Source organism: Sprattus sprattus (assembly GCF_963457725.1).
Source record: "Sprattus sprattus genome assembly, chromosome: 1".
NCBI classification, from domain to species: Eukaryota; Metazoa; Chordata; class Actinopteri; order Clupeiformes; family Clupeidae; genus Sprattus; species Sprattus sprattus.
The window spans coordinates 13,729,677-13,752,176 of record NC_137920.1 but is presented as its reverse complement, the minus strand read 5'-3'; the positions used below and the strand labels follow the sequence as shown (position 1 = coordinate 13,752,176).

Here is a 22,500-nt window from a genome sequence, read left to right as displayed (position 1 = left end):
TACACACACTGACACACACACACACACACACACACACACAAGTAAAGAAAGCAGCACGAGCACAAAAAAACTAAAACACAAGTCAGAGTTCAAAAAAAGGAGCAAAGAAAACTTTGTCCTCGTTCACCACGCAAAGCCCACCATCACAATACCATTTATCTTTGAAGATATCAATTGCACTCATGGCCTTATAGAAATAAAAATAAAAAATACTAATTCTCGATTTAACTAAATTCTTGAAAACTGCTTTTAGGTCATCTCCTGTATTGTACATCACCTTGTTTCTGCGGCTAATGGAGATGGCTAGTTTGGCCTGACAAACAATACAAATAAGAGGTTCACACTTTGACCTCTGCCTCTGATTGTATGAGAACCCAAGTATCAAACCTTGCTTCGTGAACATTGTTCCCCTTGAAAACAACAGGAGGCTTAGTATACAAAATAAAGGGGAAAGCCCGATACAGTCCATGAAGCAGTGGTAGAAATTCTCTCTCCCATCACAGAATTGACAATTGTCACTAATTAACCGCAATAGCCCCATGTAGGATCCTCCACTGAAGATCCCCAGTTCTTTTTGTCAATGGCGGCTTGTATAAGACTCCCCAAACCGGTTTGGCGTTATCGTCAATGCCTAGCCTATCTCTCCAAACATTTTCCGTCCTGCCTTCCAACCTTCTCCTATTTGCCAGCTTCACTATATTCCTGTAAAAGACTTTCCCTGTAACTGAAAATAAATACATGCGTTTACGCTCTCCAAAAACCAGTAGAGGGCTAGCATGGCCACACTCCTGCACTGAAGGTGAAAGAAGAATGCCTGGGAAAATATCTTTCCCATCACAGATTATACTTCCCTTATTATACCCTTCTAGAAGACTTTTCTCCTGAAAATGTAACACTCCATTTAGTTTTTCAAGGAACCTCTCCACGTACCTCTCAGACTTAATCCCTAAGCAGGAGGCTACTGCCTGGGCATTTTGCAAGTTGCAACCTGCCCTGTCAACCAAATGTCGCAGCTGCAAAACACTTCTTATAACACTTCAGATAGTCAGCAACCTCCTCAGGGTCCTTCCCTCCTCGACTGTTGCGAGGCAGTCCAGTTCGGAGCCAACAACAGCTCCTGCCTTTCTCACTAGCCTGTCTAGTCGCCCCATATGCCTCTTTTTTATGCTGCCTCCCCAGCACACCACAGCATAAGAGAGGACGCCGGCAACAACAGACTGTTAAACAAGCGCAGGAGTTTGTTGAAGTCATTGAAGGACCTTCACCTCCTCAGGAAGTAGAGCTGGCTCTGACCCTACTTGTAGATTGCATCTTGTTTGGCTGACCAGTCAAGTTTACCGTCCAGATTAACTCCTGAGTATTTGTAGGTGTTGACCACCTCCACACTGACCCCCCCGATGGAGACTGGTAGCAGAGAAGGCTGAGACCTCCTAAAGTCCACCACCATCTCCTTGGTCTTGGTGGTGTTCAGCTGCAGGTGGTTATGCCTACACCACTGCACAAAGTTGTCCACCAAGCTCCTTTGTCAGGTAGTCAGTGATCCAGTGATCCAGGATAACAGGTGGACGTTCACAAACATCTGCACAAGCTTGTCACTCAGTTGCAGCATGTGATGGTTTTCATCCCACACCTAACTTATGTTGTTCTCCTCCAGCTTCTGCTCCACCTTCCTTCTGTAAGACTCCTTTGCCTCTTTCAGCATGGTCTTCAGCTCTCCTTGTATGCGCTTCCGCTCTGCCTGGTCCCCCTCTTTGAATGCCCTCTTTTTTATGATGAGGAGATGGAGGGCTTGTTAGGGAAGGAGTGCACCAGTGGGAGTGCCAATGTCCATACAGAAGTTCAGGTAGTCAGCAGTGCAGTGTGTGGCCCCTTCATTGTCCTCCCCAAAAGAGTCATGCAGCACACTCAAAGCAGTCCCTGAGGAAATTCTCTGCCTCAGGAGACCAGTTCCAGAAGGAGCACGTGGTGGGCACTTTTGCTGTATATTTGGGTTGTAAGAAAAGCAGATTGTGATCGGATTTCCCTAAGGGAGGAAGTGGTGTGGCTTTTTATGCGTCCCTCACGTTAGCATAAATTAGGTCAAATGTCCTGTTCTTTCTTGTTGGGCAAGACACAAACTGGTGAAAAGCAGGCAGAGTTGAGTCCAGAGTTACATGATTAAAGTCCCCCGAAATTGCAATGAAGGCCTCAGGATGTTGAGTTAGGAGCCCAGCGATAACAGTAGATGGTGTGACAAGCGATTTCGACCGTAGCTCGTGGAGGGATGTAAACACAATCAACAATGGCGTGAGATAATTCCCTGGGCATGTAAAGTGGACAGGGGCTATTGGCTAACACTTCGATGTCTGGGCAACAGATTGTCTCTTTTACAGTCATATAGCCTGGGTTGCATCACCTAATGTTGACTGTCTGTCTCTCCGCTCTCAGCGTAGTAAAGCCAGGTAGCTCCACGTTGAGGTCCGGGATGTTGGTTAGCCAGGTTTCCGTGAGGCACAGTAAGCTGCACTCTCTGTACAACTTCACGTTCACCACCAATACTGCCAGTTCATCTGTCTTGTTGGCCAGCAAGTTTACGTTCCCCATCACACACGAAGGAATAGCTGATTTGAACCTCCACCTAGCCTTCACCAACGCACCAGCTCTGGTTCCACGGTAAGGTCTCACCAGCTCTTCCGGTATGGGGTAAACTTTGCCAGCATGATTCATCGACCGATCAGCTGATCCCTTGTGTAAACAAATTTCTGACTGCCCTGTTGCAGTTGATTAATACACAGTGCCTTTGAAGTGTAAACAGGACAAACAAACTTAAAAACGCTAAAAAGACACGCAACAACAGAGCTATTTGAAAAGGCTGCCAATTGTGTCTGCGCCAAAAGTATGCTCAAAATAATAGTATAAATCATAGTTAAGATCTATATTACTGATCATGAACACTTAAGGACAATAAAGACATGTATAACATCAACCTTAATATCTGAATTCAATAATTTCCAATTCCTCTGCTCACTCTGGGAGAAGCACATTCTACTAAATGGTGAGCTGCCTTTTACTGTGCCAAGATGACAGTGGTCCTGACTAAACATAAAATGCATAATTTCCCATAAATCTATCATCCTCCATTTGAGGAGTTGGAGGGATGGGGGAAACAATAGAAACTTCAAGAGGGATGATAAACAAGGAATTAACAGGTAGACATGTAATTATAATCTCATGTGAAGGAAAAATGAAAAGGGATACTGGTTAAATATGCCACATTAGCGAAGTCAGATTGTCACTACACTTATATAGTAATATAAATCATAATTAGGGCTACATAACTAATAAGAAAATTCATGACGATAAAGACATGTATAACACCAACCTTAATGTCTGCAGTTTGCAGTGGGGACTAGACAGTCCGTTAGAGAGAAGTTGAATTCCAGAGTATCCCAGGTCATTGTTACACAGGTCCAGCTCTGTCAAGGAGTTTGGTGACTGTAGAACAGTAGCCACAATTCCACAGGACTTATCTGTGAGTTTGCATTCAGCAAGTCTGTAAAACAGAATAACAAAAGTCAAAATCTTACTCTGAAATGAAAAATGACATGCCATTAATAAAATACAAGCTGTTATTTAAAGAGCTTCAACCCCTTTCATGCCACTATGCAGTTAATTCATGTGGACACTATACCTACACACTAGAGATGTACAAAGACATCATTATCTGTATATTTATCTTTATCTGTTCAACCAACAACATTATCTGTCTCTGTATCTGAGACCGGGACAGTGCATGATTTATACCGGAAATTTCATCAAATTGATAACATCAATTGCCACATATTTATTGCCACATAATTAATTATGAAATTTATATTTTCACTCTGTACTTTACATCTCTCTTAACTTTTATTTTCCAAAATATTAAGTTTCATGAGCCGATGTAAGATTTTTTTCTGTCCCAAGAAAGCCTTCCCCTTCTCTTTATTTCTAAATGAGTAACTTTATGATAACAGACTATATTGAGTCTAAATCTGCATTTTGTAGTGGGGACTGAATATTACTGCAGAGAGTAGCAACCGGTCATATCATTGTTAAACAATGCCACAGTTACAAATGTATATTAATTCCTGGATCTCCCCTCTTCAGATAAAAAAAAATGATAATTAGTGTTGTTTTCTTTTCAGTACCTGCCAACCAAACTCACTATTTAGTCTGGAGAACATAGCAGCTAGCGTAATGAATGTAATTTAATCTGTACTCTCTGATGTGAATACAACTTTCTCAGTTAAACAGAAGAAAAAAAGAAAACCTCAGATGTAAAACCAGGAACAGAGGGTTCTGTATTGATGGAGTACATACTGAAGTGCTTCAACTTTACGGTGAGGATCCTTCAGTGTAGCAGACAACAGCTTCTGTGCTGATTCTCCAGGATTATTATTGCGGACATCCAGGTATTTCACACAGTAGGGGTTTAACATCAGTGTGAGAGCCAGAAGAAATACACGCACGCACGCACGCACGCACGCACGCACGCACGCACGCACGCACGCACGCAAGCTATTTTACATTAACCTCTGATTAGTTACAAACTTCTAAATATATGACGGTATAAACAAACCCATTCATTCCCTTTTCCTACTCAAAATGAAAAGAAGGGTCCACAATTCTGGTGAAAGGTTGTTGATAACTGAGATCATCAGTAACTGAGAAAATCCAATCATATTAGACACATTTTTTCTGTGCTTCTAAAACAATGTGTTGATTGCCTGAAAAAGTCCCTGGTTCGATCTGATCCAATATGTGTGTTTCACATTTACAGAGCCAACACCAAGAACAAAAACTGAAGTCAATTTTCATGTCAAACTAAGAACAAGATGCTGGGGAAGGTTGAGAAGCAGTTTGCTGAATTTGACGAAAAATGTATAAGATTAGACATTAAATCAGTGAGAAGGATTACTAATTGAAGGGGAACACATTTTACCAGTCAGAAAATTGAAGTTCACACCTCAATACACTAATGTTGGCTGAGTAGGGTGTTCACTGTTACTTGTACAGGAAAATGTGATGTGAAGAGTCATTTTACTGTTATGTTGTCCTGGATATTATAAGGCTAACTGTAGCATTTAAAAAAAAATAAATGCCCCACATTATTTAAATCAATTATTTTATTATACTTTTTAAATGTAATTTCATCTCAACATAATTTCCCATACATCTATCATCAACCATTTGAGGGGTTTAAGGGATGGGAAAAACAGCATATGCTCTAAGCGGGTTGAAAGACACATAATTAACAGGTGGAAATTTAGTCAGAATCTTGTGTGAAGGAAAGCAAGCAAAAAGAGATACTGTTAAAATCTGCCATATTAGTGAAGTCAGGTTACAGTATAAACAACAGTTAAGGGCTACATAACTCATCAGGAAATGCATGAAAATAAAGACATGTACAACACCAACCTTAATGTCTGTAGTTTGCAGTGAGGACTTGAAAATCTATACTATATTCTCTGATGATGTCACTGTGTGGTAACATATAAAGAGAAAAGAGTAGTGGACCTAAACAGCTCCCTTGTGCAACCCCGTAGCAGCTTTCATGTTTCTCTGACATATGGTCTCCTAGGCTAACGCAAAACTTCCTTCCTCTAATATATGTTTTGATCCAGTTCAATACAGAGTCAGAGAACCCAATAAGATATCAAGTCTATTGATTAGGATGTCGTGATCAATGGTATCAAATGCTGCACTAAGATCTAACAGGATAAGGATAGAAACTTTATTTGCATCATAGTTTTGTCTGAGGTCGCTAATTATTTTGGTGAGAGCGGTTTCGGTACTGTGATATTTTTTTTGAAACCAGACTGAAAGACTTCCAATATGTTATTTTGTTCCAGAAAGGAATTTATTTGGACTAATACTATATTTTCAAGGACTTTACTAATAAATGGAAGATTTGATATCGGTCTATAGTTTGCTAGTGTACTGGTATCCAATTTAGGTTTCTTTAATAGGGGCTTTACAACAGCTGTTTTGAAGGCATCTGGGAAAACGCCAGTTCTCAGGGATGTGTTTATGATGTCAAGGACCGGACCTGAGACACTATCAAACACTCGCTTAAAGAATGCAGTGGGAATAAGATCAATACCTGAGGTTGTAGATTTACATTCAATGATGATTTTGGAGAGTTCACTTAGTGTGATACATGGAAAACTGCTCATGGTTAAGTTGCAAGATCTATGGATGTCAATTTCACCTCCAGTAGTAGTGATAGTAGATCTGATCGATGCTATTTTGTTCTTAAAGAACTGAGCAAACTCTTCGCATTTAGCTGCTGAGGGAAGTGGGGGGGGGGGGGGGGGGGGGGGAGGGACAGTGTTTAGCAGCCGGTCAATGGTGGAGAACAGAACTCTGGAATTTCCAGCATTTTCTATAATAATGTGGGAAAAATAACCTTTCCTTGCTAGATGGATGGTTTTGTTATCGGTAGTTAGTGCATCTTTGTAGATACCGTGGTGGATAGTGGTCTTTGTTTTTCTCCATTTTCTCTCTGCTACGCGACATTTTCTTTTTATTTCACTAACATTTTTATTTCTTAGTCATGGGGAGGTCCTACTTGTAAACTTCTTTTTAGTTTTAAGTGGGGCTACAGAGTCTAACACAGATGATAATGCATCATTTAGGTTCTCTACAATTTCATTCAGAAAGCAGTCATGACTAGTTGGCGCATATAGAGCAATCTGCTCAGAAAATCTCTCCGTAGCTGCTTCATCGTCTAGATGTCTTTTATGGACTAATAATTCTATTGTGGTTGATTATTTCCACATCAAAAAGTATACAATGATGGTCAGAGAGCGGTAGATCAGTTATTGAAATATTATTGATGTTTAATCCAGTTGTTATTACTAGATCTAGTGTGGTTCCGTGCTGGTGTGTTGGATCCGTTATGTGCTGAGTTAGATCGAAACTGGTGAGGAGATTTAAAAGCTCAATAGTTCTTTGTTCTGCTTTTTAATAACATGGATGTTAAGGTCTCCATTCAGGACTATTTTGTCATATCTGGTGACACATAGTGATAATAGTTCAGAGAATTCTTGTATGAATATTGGTGAGTGCTTGGGTGGCCGATATATAATAACAAACAGTACTGATTCAGTTTTGAGCTCTATAGCAAGATATTCAATTGATGTAAATTCACCTAGCTCAGTCATTTTGAACAACAGTTTAGATGAGAAAATAGCTGCGACTCCTCCACCTCTTTTTGTTTTCCTAGAAACTTGGTGGAAGCTGTTATCAGGCGGACACGCTTCTATCAAAGTTGCTGTTGCCGTGTCATCGTTTAGCCAAGTTTCTGTTAGACAGATACAATCTAAGTTGTTTTCTTTAATCAGATCGTTGACCAGAAAGGTTTTGTTATTTAGTGATCTGACATTTAGAAGGGCCAGTTCCATCTGTGGGGTATTAACAGGTAAAACTGGGGGAGATATATTTGTAGGAAGAACCTGGATAGTTTTCAACCTTCTAGGACGAGTTTCGGGTTTATAACCATGCATTTTACCATGCCATTTGCTGTTTATGATGACCGGTATGTTTGATGAAATAGCATGGTGGCTGTCCTATTGTTGTTTTTCGGGCTGACAGTCCATATTACGGAGTTCATGGGCCTTCACAGCCTCCCCCACAAGGTGGTTTATCCCAGGGGAATTCCTCTGGGTGGTGGGGGTCTGTGCAGGGCCCGTGTCCTTGGAGGAGGCTGTTTGGATGTTCTGTTCTGTTTCATGGGAGGAGGTTTGAGGTGTGTCAGTCTTGAGTGAGGCTTGATTATGGCTGTTTGAGGTCGTCAAGAGCGCGTGGCTGATGTTTGCTGTAAGTAATCTAGACCCTCTACGGTTTGGGTGGAGTCCATCGGCTTGAAAACGGTCTGCACAATTCCAAAAAACATTGAAATTGTCAATAAATCTCCGGTTGTGTGCAAAATAGACAGATGCCAGCCATGTGTTGAAAGATAGGAGTCGACTGAAGATTTAATTTCCTCTGCGAAAACATGCAATCGGTCCACTGATAGACACATCTTGATGTTTGTTTAGAGTGTTCAGTAGCTGGGTGAAATGTTTTTTAAGTATCTCGCTGCCAGTTTTTTTGTGCAGGATATCAAATGAGCCAGTGTGGATGATAATCTTTGCATTATTTGGTTTATTCTTGAGGATTGTTTGTATCTCTGACGACAGTTCCTCGACTGATGTGTTGCTAAGGCAAAGATTTTCTGTCCTTGCAAGTTTGACATGTTCTGTCATGGCATCTTCAACCAAGATAGTGGCCATCTGTAGCGTTGTGTTTGCCTTCCACATAATTGCTTTTTCAGTAGTTATGGGGCCAGTTCTTGGGTTGTTTTGGGTAAACAGTATTAGCTACAAGGCTAGTGCTAGCAGTGTTAGCTCCTCTGAGTGCTAATGGGCTGTGGGAAGCCTCGGCACTAGTGCTAGTGGTGTTAGCATACCTTAGTCTTCGGCGATCTTGTGGTAGTGGTTGAGTAGCGCCCCAAGTAGTCCGAGAGGGGCTTAGGGTGAAATGGGGGCTTAGGGTGAAATGGGGGACTCCAGGGTGCAGCAGATGAGGACCATCATGATGTGTAGGGGCTCCGGGCCCTTTATGCTTGTTAGCAGCACGGATAGCACTCCTGTGCCTTTTGGCCTTGGGTGTGGAGAATTGCTCCCCTTGGAGAGTTTCCAGTGGTGAAAACCTATTTCCGAGCGCAACAGGAGGAGAGGTGATGCGGGAAGAGTTTCTGCCTCGCTTTTTTCGCTTCTTATCCTGGGTGCTAGTCCATTTTTCGTTGGAGGTAGAAGCGGCGCTAGGCCTCTTTGGAGTTGTGCCAAGAGCAGGCCATGGCTCATCAGATAGTGACAAGTCCAGGTGAGAGCAAGGTTTGTCGGCGAGGTTTGGCTGAGCAGCAATCCCGTCCAGAAATCGCTCACCATCATAGATCTAGTACAGGACAGAAACCCGAGTCTCCAACTCCGTGATCTTCTTTTTCAGGTTGAGACAGCTTACACAGTCTGGAGAGTCTTGGAGTGTCATGGGGCTATGTGGCTAAGCTTAGCTAGGTTAACTGAGGCTATGCTAGGCTACGCTCCGAAGGGGTGTAGGAAAGAATTTAAGTTCCAGGGAGGCACTGTATGAGCCGAGGAAATAGCTTGATAGTGGATAGAGCAGTAAGGCAGTATCTAAGTAGCATTAATGTAACATTAATGTAACATTAATGTGAAAAAAGCAGGCGATAGCAGGCAAGAAGCTGGAGCAGCAGTGAGGAGCTGCTTCCAGTAGGAGTGTGACTGTCGTAAAGTCTATAATGTTTTTCAAACATGTCTGTAATATTTTTCAAATATAATTGTATCTGAACTTAAAATCCATATTTTCCCATGTAGCCATCATCCTCTATAAGAGGTATTGGAGGGATGGGAAAAAACTGCGGAAACTCTAAGATGGATCAGAGACACAAAATGATGAGGTGGAAATGAAATTACAATCATATGTGAAGGCAAGCGGAAAAAAGGATATACTGTTAAAGTCTGCATTGTTAGCAGAGTATGGTTATCACTACTCTTATATAACAACATAAATCATAGTTGAAGGCTACAGAAATAATCAGAAAATGTATGACAATAAGTACATGTATAACACTAACCTTAATGTCTGCAGTTTGCAGTGGGGACTAGACAGTCCGTTAGAGAGAACCTGAATTCCAGAATCTCCCAGTTCGTTGTTACTCAGGTCAAGCTCTGTCAGGGAGTTTGATGATTGTAGAACAGTAGCAACAATTCCACATGACTTATCTGTAAGTGTGCATTCAACAAATCTGCAAAACATAGTGACAAAAAACGAATTATTACTGTGGAATTAAAAAAAGTAATGCCTTGCTAAAGGTGTCACGAGAAATCAATATAATGAAAGGTTAGAGGACAAATATTCCAGTTGAAGTGGTACTGAGTTTCCTCTAAGATTTCTAAATACATTGCTCCATTTGACATGACAGTAATGGCATACTCATACACAAACAGGGTATATCCCTATATTATCACAGTCCTCACATCAATGCCCACAGTAGCCTGTACAAAGGAGTAACACACAACTCATATTCCTCTAAAGGTCTCACTTCTATTGATGAGAACACTACTTTAGATTTTTTCCCCCCACCAAATCATTAAGATTTAAAAATGAATTTCTTAATTTAACAAAACATTCATGACATATACTGTTACATGGAGAGCTTCAACACCTGTCATGCCACTACACAGTTAATTCATGCACACCTACACACTAGTGGTGTAGAGAGAAGCCATTATCTGCATCTGTTCAACATAAAACATGATCTATCATTCAGATAGAAGGGGGTGGTTTATACCTGAAGTTACATAGAATAGAGCCAACCTTGCATTTTCTTTGCTAATATTCATTAACAATGCATTGGTTGTGCTTTCCAACATCAACTTGATTTAATATTAGCATACTTATTATGAAATATATTTCTCATACTGTTGTTTTCATCTCTGTCTTTTGATTCCACCCCCGCCTTCAAACTGGTGAACATGGAATAATAAGAAACAACACAAAGAGTGGACCTGGAATTCGTCCATTGTGTTTGACTGGTAACTTGTGTATGATTTAATCCGGAACCTATGTAAAACGTTGTCTGTCATAACAAATGCAACCTGATGCATTTTTAACCAAGCCCCCTGAGCGGAGACAATAGGAACATCTTTACAGATTTTCTTTTTCTCTCTCTAACATGTCTGTAAAGTTTTTCAAATATAATTGTATCTGAACTGAAAATCCATAATTTTCCATAAAGCCATCATCCTCTTTTAGAGGGAAAAAACTGCGGAAACTCTAAGAGGGATGAGAGACAAAAAATGATCAGGTGGAATTGAAGTACAATCTTATGTGAAGGGAAGCGGAAAAAAGGATATTCTGTTAAAGTCTTCATTGTTAGCAGAGTATGGTTATCACTACTCTTATATAACAACATAAATCATAGTTGAAGGCTACAGAAATAATCAGAAAATGTATGCCAATAAGGACATGTATAACACCGACCTTAATGTCTGCAGTTTGCAGTGGGGACTAGACAGTCCGTTAGAGAGAAGCTGAATTCCAGAATCTCCCAGTTCGTTGTTACTCAGGTCTAGCTCTGTCAGGGAGTTCGGTGACTGTATATCAGTAGCCACAGTTCCACAGGACTTATCGGTGAGTGTGCATTTAGCAAGTCTGCAAAATATTGTGACAAATTAGTCCTTTAAAATTAAATATCAGTGATGCCTTTCTTAAAGTGTTCTGATAAATCAATATAATGAAAGAGTGGAGGCTAAAAATTCCAGTTAAAGTGGTGCTGATTTTCCCTTAGATTTCTGATTACACTACTATATTTACATGACAGTAATATCATACTTATACACAAACAGGGTCTACCCCTATATTGCCATAGTCCTCACAGTTCCCTCAATGTACTGTCCATAGCACACTGTAAAAAGGAGTAATACACACAACTCCCTAGTTTAGTTTTTCTTCACAAAATGCCTGAGGTTATGATTATGCAATTCTAAATTGTACATAATATGAATTAACGTTTGTTTCACAGCACCTGTCACTCCCTCCACCACTCTACTTAAACTATTCACTTCCCTCACTTATTTTCTGGTTTCATTGGGTATGGACTTATCTTCCTGTGCCTTCGTCAAGCTCCGGACTACTAGCTCCCCATGTTTGCGACTGCTCCGTAGTCAAGCTACGGATTACTATATCCCTGTGTTTGTTCCTGGTCCTCGTCAAGCTCCGGACTATTAACTCCCCCTGTTCACTCATACTCCTTCGTACCCCACGGCTTTGTTAGTTCTGGTTTCCAAGAGTTTTGTTCTTTCTGAAATCTTCTGAGCGTTGTGTATTCTGTTCCTAACTTTGATCCCTACTGTCACGCCAGAGTGTGATCCTGCACCTGCCACGCTCCCTTCAACTTCCTCTCGCTCACCTGCACTGCTCCCACAATCACTGGAGTACTGATGGCCAGCACCTGTCACTCCTGCACGTATACCCCTCACTCCCATAATTTGGTGTCTGGCCTCATGACATGGACCCATCGTTCTTACAACCTGGACATCCTTCCACGCTTCCTTGTCTCCAGCCTGAATTCCTTCTTCTCAGTCCGGTATAGTGCCGTAACCAAAGTTTCAGTGTATCCCCCTCTACCTTTTCCAAATTTGAGTCGCTGTGTTTTGTTTCAAGATACTGCGTTCTGTTTTCAGGAGTTTAACTCTGTGTTTCATTTACAGGGCATAGTCGCCAGTTCAGTTTCTCCAGTGCTACGAACCTAAGTACTTTTATTCAGTTTCTGTGTTTGTTTGAGTTCGTCATGTTTAGTTCAGTGTACCCAAGTCTGTCTGTTCGTCGCCCTTAGTCTGTCTACCTGTTTTGTCTGTTCTCTGGCTGTATCATCTAATAAACCTTAACCATCTTAACTCAAGCTATGCATCCGTGAAGTCCCGTGACACCTACACCTTATGTTTATTCTATTAGATCTACTGAGCTTTGAGTATTTCGTTCCCTTTATATTTAAGTGCAATTTCCAGTCTGTTTTAGTTAGTGTTATAATCCAATTTGCCTGGTATCTGTCTTTGGCTGACTTTAAATAAACTCCATCACTTAGTCCAGGACTAGCCTGAAATCAATGAGTGTTGTTGACAAGACCATGTGATGTGAACAGTTATTCCACCATTAATTTGTTATTTTTATTTAACTGTGGTGCTCAAAAATTAGTTCATTTTCTATATCTTTCAAATGTAATTTCATCTAGACTTAATGGGGAGGGGGGACTTTAAGAGGGATGATAAACAAGGAATTAACAAGTTGTTACTACACTTATACAACAGTATTAATCAAAGTTAAGGGCTACAGAAATAATCAGAATTTGTGACAATAAAGGCATGTATAACACCAACCTTAATGTCTGCAGTTTGCAGTGGGGACTGGACAGTCCGTTTGAGAGAAGTTGAATTCCAGTATCTCTCAGGTCATTGTTACTCAGGTCTAGCTCTGTCAAGGAGTTTGGTGACTGTAGAACAGTAGCCACAATTCCACAGGACTTATATGTGAGTGTGCATTTAGCAAGTCTGCAATTTAGCATAACAAAAGTCAAAATCTTACTCTGAAATGAAAAATGACATGACATTAATGATAAATATATACAGTAACAGTCAACATTTTAGACAAACCTTCAATTTTTTTGAGAAGTCTTTACTTGTATTATTTTCTACATGGTAGATAACACGTTTTCATTCCAAATGTGTTCTTTCGTAGTTAAAATACCTTCAGTATTAATCTACAATGTAGAAAATAATAAAAGTAAAGAAAACACTTTAAAATTAAAGGTGTGTCCAAACTGTTGACTGATATTGTATACTGTTACATGAAGAGCTTCAACCCCTTTCATGCCACTATGCATTTAATTCTTGTGGACACTTTACCTACACACTAGGTTTACAGGCACATCATTATCTGTATCTGTATCTGTTCAACCAACAACATTATCTGTATCTGTATCTGAGACCGGGACAGTGCGTGATTTATACTGGACGTTTCATCAAATTGATACCATTATTGCCACATAATTAATTATGAAAAATGTATTCTCACATGGTACTTTACATCTCTCTCTCAACTTATTTTTCAACAAAATAAAGTTTCATGAGCTGATTCAAAATGTGTTTCTGTCCCAAGGGAGCATTCCCTTTCTATTTGTCTCTGAATGAGAAACTTTATAATAACAGACTATGTTGAGTGTAAAGGGAACCTGAAAATCTTTGTATTGAGGACTACATATTCCTGAAGAGAGAAGCAAAAGTAACAGGTCACATAGTTGTTAAAAAACACTAGAGTTAAATGTACATTTATTCCTGGATCTCACCTCTTCAGATAAAAAAAAAAAATCGTAATTGTTTTCTTTTCAGTATCCACCAATGAAATTCACTATTACGTTTTGGAGAACATAGGAGCTAGCAAAATGAATTTAATGTCATCTATACTCTCTGATGTGAATACAACTTTCTCAGTAAAACAAAAGTAAAAAAAGAAAACTTTAGGTGTAAAACCAGGAACAGAGATTCTGTATTGATGAAGTACATACTGAAGTGCTTCAACTTCACGGTGAGGCTTCTTCAGTGTAGCAGACAACAGTTTCTGTGCTGATTCTCCAAGATTATTGTTGCTAACATCCAGTTCTTTTACACATGAGGGGTTTAACATCAGTGTGAGAGCCAGAAAAACATAACCTTCGTTTGAGATCCGACAATTAGAGAGCCTGAGAGAGAAAGATATGCACAAACACGCACACGCATGCAAGCACACACACGCACACACAGAGATTAGTCATCCAAAAAATGTACATCATTAATAATAATAATAATTAATTTTATTTTTAAAGCACTTTTCATTCAAAGGAATCTCAGAGTGCCTACATATTAGAAAATAACTATAATAATACAATAACTGAGATCAACATCCAATCATATAAGACAATTGTTTTTCCCGTACTCCAAAAGCAATGTGTTGATTGGCTGAAATAGTCTCTTGTTTGATCTGATCCAATATGTTTGACATTTACAGAGCCAAGATCAAGTACACAAAATGCAGTAGATTTTCATGTCAAACTGAAAATGAGAAGCTGGGGGACAGTGAGGAGCAGTTTGCTGAATTTGACAAAAACCGATGAGATTAGACATTTAATCAGTTAGATGGATTACTAATTGAAGGGGAAGAAATTCAACCAGTCTACAGAAAATTTTTGTTCACACCGCAGCACAGTGAGTAGGGTGTTCCCTGTTACTTTTACAGGAAAATGTGATGTGAAGAGTCATTCTACTGTTATGTTGTCATGGTTATTATAAGGTTAACTGTAGCATTTGAAAAAAAGAAATGCCCCATATTTTTTAAATATTGTATTATGTTTTTTAAATGTAATTTCATCTCAACTCAAAAAACATAATTTCTCATACATCTATCATCCACCATCTGAGGGGTTAAAGGGATGAGAAAAAAGGAAATGCTCTAAGAGGGTTGAGACACAGGTTTAAATTTAGTTAGAATCTTTTGGGAAGGAAAGCGAGCAAAAAGAGAAACTGTTAAAATCTGCCATATTTGCGATGTCAGGTTATCACTTTGCTTATGTAACAGTATACAGTGGGGATAATAAGTATTTGAACCCCTACCGATTTCGCAAGTTTGGCCACTTGCAAAGAAATGTGTGATCTACAATTGTATTGGTAGGTGTATTTTAACAGTGAGAAACAGAATATCAACAAAAAAAATCAGAAAACTGCATTTAATAACATTTATGAATCTATTTGCATTTGATGCAAAAAATAAGTATTTAAACCCCCAAGCAAACAGCAAGAATTCTGGCTCACAATGACCAGTTATGTGCCCAAGAAGCACACAGATTAGTCCTCATTACCATGAGGCAAGACCAAAGAATTGTCCAAGGACGTCAGAGATAAGATTGTAGACCTGCACAAGGCTGTAATGGGCTACAAAACCATTGGCGAGCAGCTTGGTGAGAAGCAGACAACTATTGGTGCGATTATTCGTCAATGGAAGCAACCCCAAACAAATGTTAACTAGGTCTGGGGCTCCATGCAAGATATCCCCTCGTGCGGTATCAGTGATCATTCGAAAGGTGCAGAATAACCCCAGAACTACACAGGGGGACCTTGTGAATGATCTCAAGGCAGCTGGGACCACAGTCACCAAGAAAACCATTGGCAACACACCACGCCGTAATTTTTGGAAGTACTGCAGCACTCGCAAGGTCCCCCTGCTCAAGGAAGCGCATGTACAGGGCCATCTAAAGTTTAACATTGCACACTTGAATGATTCTAAGGAGGATTGGGAGACAGAATGTGGTCAGATGATACCAAAATCAAGCTCTTTGGCATCCACTCGACTTTGCCGTGTTTGACAGGGGGGGAATGTTGAATATGACCCCAAGAGTACATCATACCCACCATCAAGCATGGAGGTGGAAACATTATGCTTTGGGGCTGTTTCTCTGCCAAGGGTACAGGACGACTCCACCGCATCAAGGGGACTATGGATGGGGCCATGTAATGTGAAACATGGGCTTGAACCTCATTCCCTCATTCCCTCCCATTGAAAACGCAACCTTTAAAGTTTTGGAGAGGATCTGCAAAGAGGAGTGGATAAAATCCCTCCTGAGATGTGTGTAAACCTGGTGACTAACTACAAGAAACGTCTGACGTCTGTGCTTGCCAACAAGGGTTAAGTCATTTTTGTCAATCAGTTTTGCTAGGGGTTCAAATACTTTATTTTTTGCATCAAATGCAAATAAAGTCATAAATGTTATAAAATGCATTTTTCCTGGATTTTTTTGTTGATATTCTGTATCTCACTGTTAATATACACCTACCATTACAATTATAGATCACACATTTCTTTGCAAGTGACCAAACTTGTAAAATCACCAGGGGTTCAAATACTTATTTTCCCAACTGTAAATAATAGTTAAGGGCTATATAACTAATCAGGAAATGTATGACAATAAAGACATGTATAACACCAACCTTAATGTCTGTAGTTTGCAGTGAGAACTTGACAGTCCGTTAGAGAGAAGCTGAATTCCAGAATCTCCCAGTGTGTTGTTACTCAGGTCCAATTCTGCCAGGGAGTTTGGTGACTGTAGAACAGTAGCCACAATTCCACAGGACTTATATGTGAGTGTGCATTCAGCAAGTCTGCAAAATAGCATAACAAAATATTACTCTTAAATAAAAACCTTTCTTAAGGTGACCTGATGAATGAATATAATGAAAGGGTGGAGGTAATCATTTCCAATACCTCTGCTCACTCTGGGAGAATCACATTCTACTAAATGGTGAGCTGCCTTTTGCTGTGCCAAGATGAGAGTGGTCCTGACTAAACTTAAAATGCATAATTTCCCATAAATCTACCATCCTCCATTTGAGGAGTTGGAGGGATGAAAAACAAACTATTACTTTTAATTATAAATATATGATGCTGTTGACAAAGTGTATAAATAAATCAATGGAAGGGGTGGAGGCAACTACAATTTCCAGGTGAAGCGCTGTTTAGTTTTCCCTTAGAATTCTAAATGCACCTCTACATTTGACATGACAGTAATGGCATACTACAGTTTTTCACTATTGTTAAAAAGTATAAAGCAAAAATTCGGCACAATCTGCACAACCTTCACGTCATGTATCAATCGCTCGCCCCAAGTGGGAAATACTTAAGATTCCCTTATCTACATTAGAGTCCGATTTTCCTTGTGAACACACTGATGTCAATTACACATCACGTTGTTGTGAAAACAGTGTACACAAAGTTCTGTTGTTGCACACAATTTTCAAGTAAAATCTCAAAGCATCAACCTGCAAACCACAAATAGTCAAATCTCTAAACTTTCAGGTCTTTTGACCAATTTGCAGTGAGGACTGCACCATTAAAGTGTCTTGAGCCTCTGTTTTGTTGGATAAACTATTGAAAACTTTGAAAAGATCCACAACCAGAGAAGGAGAGGGGTAAGAGTGAGAGGAGGAAGAAGAGGAGGACAAGAAGGAGGAGGAGTAGGAGGTTGAAGAGTAGGAGGACAGAGAGAAGGAAGAGGAGGACAAGGAAGAGGAACAGAATGAGGACAAGGTGAAGAAGGAGGAGGATCAGGAGAAAGAAGAAGGAGAATGGTCATCTCTAATGAGATTTGGGCCGCTGTGGTAGACCATGTTTTCATGGTTTTTCATTAGAACCTTCAGGATGGAGAACAAGTACGAAATCTGTTTGCCTTGTGTACTGTAATACTGCATATCAATATAATATACGTAGTGTGCTCACAGTATTTGTATTTTGCAGGACTGAAAGAGAACCACACTGTGGAGGAAGAAAACACACTTTCAATATTTTTTGAAAGCAAAGTAGCATTTTCCAGGAGATATAAAGGGTTTTGCATTTTCAGTTAGTTGCTTTGAAATTTGTGTTTAGAGTTTTGAGAACGAGGCATGCTTTCAAAAAATGTGTGTAAGCAATTGAGAAAAACTATAAGCATTTTGTATACAATTTTATGTCAATACAATCTGGTGGAACAGGAGACTAAAATTGTAAATATGGTTTGTGAGAACAACGGTATTGCTGTTTTATGTTTGACTATGAAAAATGTAGGCCTACACTGATACATTTTACAAAAGGAGAAAGGGCTCAATGAGTCATTGTCATTCATATGGTGTTTGTCGATGATTGTGTTTTCAATTTTGCACTTCTGTGTGCTGTAAATGCTTGGTAGTGTGCAGCTAATGCTTAGTTGTGTGTACTAAATGAATGTATGTGTGTGTGTTTTGAAAATATGGCTGTGTGTACCAAATGAAAACACGAGTTCCATTTTGTGAACAGTTAAGAGATTTGACAGCAAAGAGTCATCTTGCAAAGGGAGTGTCAGGTTTAGCATTTTGTGTGTGAGGTTTTCAATTTTCTGTGTGCAGTTTTGAGAAAGACGTTACTGTTTTGAAAAACGGGTTTTAGCAACAGTGAAAAACTGTAATACACAAATGGGGTCAACCCCTATCATGCCAGTACACAGTTCATGTGCACACTATACACACTAGAGGTGTACAGAGACGTAATTATCTGTATCTGTATCTGTTCAACCAAAAAAATGATCTGTCTTTGAATCTGTATTCAGATATATGATCGGGACAGGTCGTGGTTTAGACCGGCAGTCACATTAAATCAAACCAATGTTGTAAGCTCTATTTGAATACTCCCTTGTCATGCAATTGTTGAGTCTTAAAAACATTGAATTTATTTCATATTGGCAAGTATGAAGTATATTTCCTTGTATGGACTGTCTGACACTTATCATCCTCCTACCCTTTCCTACCCTGATAATTACCATGGTATAACACTATTCATCACATAGACACACTTCACCAGATACTTACACCTACATACTTTTTTACAGTAGGTCTCACTGGACATAACGAGATTAGTAGATCAATCCAAGTAATCAGTCTAGGCACAAATCAGTCTAGGCACTTAACCACTCTATATGTGAAAACCTGTCATCAGGGGGCAGATTTAACCGGCCCTTAAAATGGAAACTGTAAGTGACAATGTAATAATGTAAAGTGTAATTTTATTCCAAGTCATCAACCAAAGTGCTGCAGTGAAAATGGAATATTAATCTCCTACCTCATGACTCTTACACATTTATGTATCTGCTGGTATATTTAGATTTTTCATACTGTACATCAGCAGTAGATAGCAGTGACATCAAAACTATAAATCAGTCATGCACAGTTCTGTAGGGGAAGGGACACATTCAACACAAGATCACATTTTGTCACAAATAACAATACAAAATAAGTTTATCCATCTCCATCAGAAACTCACCGTGCCCTTCTGTAGCATCTCAGAGCAGGGAGCAGTCTCCTGCGTCCCTCAGCTGATGTGTTGTATTTCTTCAGGTCAAACTCATCCAGCACCTCCTCAGACATCAGAAGTATGTGGGCCAGTGCTGAACAGTGAGCAGGAGACAATTTCTCTTTAAGGTTCTTTGGTGACTCCAGATATTTTGTAATTTCTTTGTGCATGGAATGATCGTTCATTTCAAATAAGCAATGGAAGAGATTGATGTATCGTTCAGGAGAGATATCTTCCCTGTTGAGCTTCTTAATGTATTGACATATTTCCTTTATGCTCTTTGAGCTGCTGTGTTTATGGTTCAGTAGACTTTTCAAAAGTCTCTGATTGCTCTCCAGAGAGATGCCCATAAGGAAGCGAAGGAAAAGATCCAGGTGTCCATTCCTGCTCTTCAAAGCCTTATCCACTGCACTCTTGAGTAACACATGTAGATGATCGTTAGATTGTAAGCCCATCATTGATTGAAGAGATGATAAAACAGATGGACTGGGTTCATGTTCTTCACTGAGGAGGGATTTCAGGGCCGTGAAGTTCTCAGTCACATAAGAGTGAAACACAAACACAGCTGCCAGAAACTCCTGGATGCTCAGATGCACAAAGCAGTAGACCTTCCTCTGGTGAAACACAGATTCTTCCTTGAAGATTTCAGTGCACATGCCAGAGTACACTGAGGCTTCACTGACATCAATGTCACACTTCTTCAGATCTTTCTCATAAAACATCAGATTGCCATTTTCTAGATTCTTGAAAGCCAGTTCTCCAAGCTTCAGTACAATCTCTTCCTGTGATTTTAGAAGTTTCTCTCTATCTGTCTGAGTTCTACTCTGATACTTCTGATCCTTCCTTCTGGTCTGGATGAGCAAGAAGTGTATGAACATCTCAGTCAGAGTTTTTGGAATGTCTTTAGTCTTCTCCAGCATCTGCTGAAGCACAGTGGCTGCAATCCAACAGAAGACTGGAATGTGGCACATGATGTAGAGACTCCTAGATGCCTTGATGTGTGAGATGATTCTGCTGGCCTTTCTCTCATCACATATTCTCTTCATGAAGTAGTCTTCCTTCTGTGGGTCATTGAACCCTCGTACTTCTGTCACCTGATTGATGCACTGAGCAGGAATTTGACTGGCTGCTGCTGGTCGTGAGGTTATCCAGATGTGTGCAGAGGGAAGCAGAGTTCCTTGAATGAGGCTTGTCATCAGAACATCCACTGATGATGTGTGTTTAGGATCTGATGTCATGTTCTGATGGAAATTCAGAGGTAATCGACTCTCATCCAAACCATCAAAGATGAACACAACCTGACAGTCCTTGTATTCTTCACCATCCTTCAGCTCCATCAGTTCAGGATGGAAGTCAAGCAGAAGCTTGTGAAGACTATACTGATCACGTCTGACCAAATTCAGCTCACGGAAAGGAAGGGGAAATATAAAGTCTACATTCTGATTGGCTACCCCATCTATCCAATCAAGAATGAACTTTTGCACTGAAACTGTTTTTCCAATGCCAGCAACCCCTTTGGTCATCACAGTTCTGATGTGCTTCTCCTGTCCAGGTAAGGGCTTGAAGATGTCATTGCAGTTGATTGGTGTGTCTTCCGTAGTATGTGCTCTGGATGCTGACTCTACCTGCCAAACCTCATGTTCCTTATTCACCCCTTCACTCTCTCCCACTGTGATGTACAGTTCTGTGTAGATCTTATTGAGGTTTGTCTCAGCTCCTGGTTTGATGATGCCTTCAGATATGTTCTCAAACTTCCTCTTCAGACTGGCTTCATGCTTCTGTATAACTCTCCTCAGGACTTCATCAGCTGTTTATCATGGATAAAAATGAACAGAGTAACCTGTTAGTATCATGTCTATATATCATAATATTGGTTTTCATTTGTGATTGCTTTATCCAATTTATCATTAACATTCCAGGCAAAAACACTTTTCACTGCTGTTGCTCCTTACACTTAACTGATCCGCTATAGAGCTACTCTTTGTTAATCTACAGCAGGTACCCTCTCTTTTTAAATGCATGTCGCAAATTGTTGTCGTACCAGTCATCATTCACTGGCCTAATATAAATGTCTATAATGCTCTTTAACAACATTTGATTTAGATGTATTTTGATTTGAACATGTCTAATGATTATCAAGTAATTGTTTGACAATAAAAATATATACTATATATAATAATATATACAAATTATATATGACATAAAAAATGTTTTTTAAATGTATTGTACTGTTTAATTTCATTCAAAATTAGGGACATTCAAAAACAACATACAACTAGTTCAAATCAAAACTATGCAATATTTTGTGTATTTAAGAATGTGTTTAACACATTTAAAATATATATATAAAATGTACACCATAAAATCTTAATTTTTATATCATAGGAATACTTTTACACATAGTAACACGCAATTTGTGTGCACACACTGAAGTGTGTATGAGACACCACAGCACAAATATTGGTATAGGCTGATCTATATCTCTTTTAACTAATAACTATTCAAACACTTTGATGTTCAAATAAAACATGAGTAGTGTGTATAATATTAAACAACCCAAAGTTCTTATTTAACACTATTTCTAGGCTAACAAAAAACCATAACACAATCGAACATTCGGTTCCCATAATCTTTAGTGGTAATGATTTCATGACCTTTTTCAATAATAAAATCCTCAAAATAAGAGAACAAATTCAAAGTTTTCTCCCCCTCTGTGACCCTACACCCCTTCCATCATGCGCCATGGCAACACCCCTTCAACCGGGTGCTATCCTTGAATTCTTCGCACCCACCGACCTCCCTGAATTAAACTCCTTGATCCTTTCATCTAAATCATCGACGTGCTTACTAGATCCTATCCCCACAAAATTACTTAAACATGCACTACCCTTATTAAGTGAGACATTACTCAATGTAATGAATAATTCACTTATCTCAGGCTACGTCCCACAATCTTTCAAAATAGCAGTGATAAAACCATCTCTTAAAAAATCTAACCTTGATCCCGATAATCTCGCTAACTATAGACCCATA

At 39.5% G+C, this 22,500-nt stretch overlaps 1 protein-coding gene across 1 annotated transcript in view; it reads right to left on the bottom strand.

The window, feature by feature from the left end:
- The window catches only part of LOC308367615 (NACHT, LRR and PYD domains-containing protein 3-like), a gene marked incomplete at both ends in the record, with an annotated part of 37,822 nt that overhangs the window by 4,319 nt on the left and 11,003 nt on the right, over positions 1-22,500 (bottom strand). The window contains 4 exons of the mRNA XM_080841580.1: positions 9,662-9,832; positions 11,071-11,241; positions 12,966-13,136; positions 19,438-21,274. Of these exons, the coding sequence (XP_080697706.1) occupies positions 9,662-9,832; positions 11,071-11,241; positions 12,966-13,136; positions 19,438-21,274 (2,350 nt within the window). The remainder of the gene's footprint in view (positions 1-9,661; positions 9,833-11,070; positions 11,242-12,965; positions 13,137-19,437; positions 21,275-22,500) is intronic.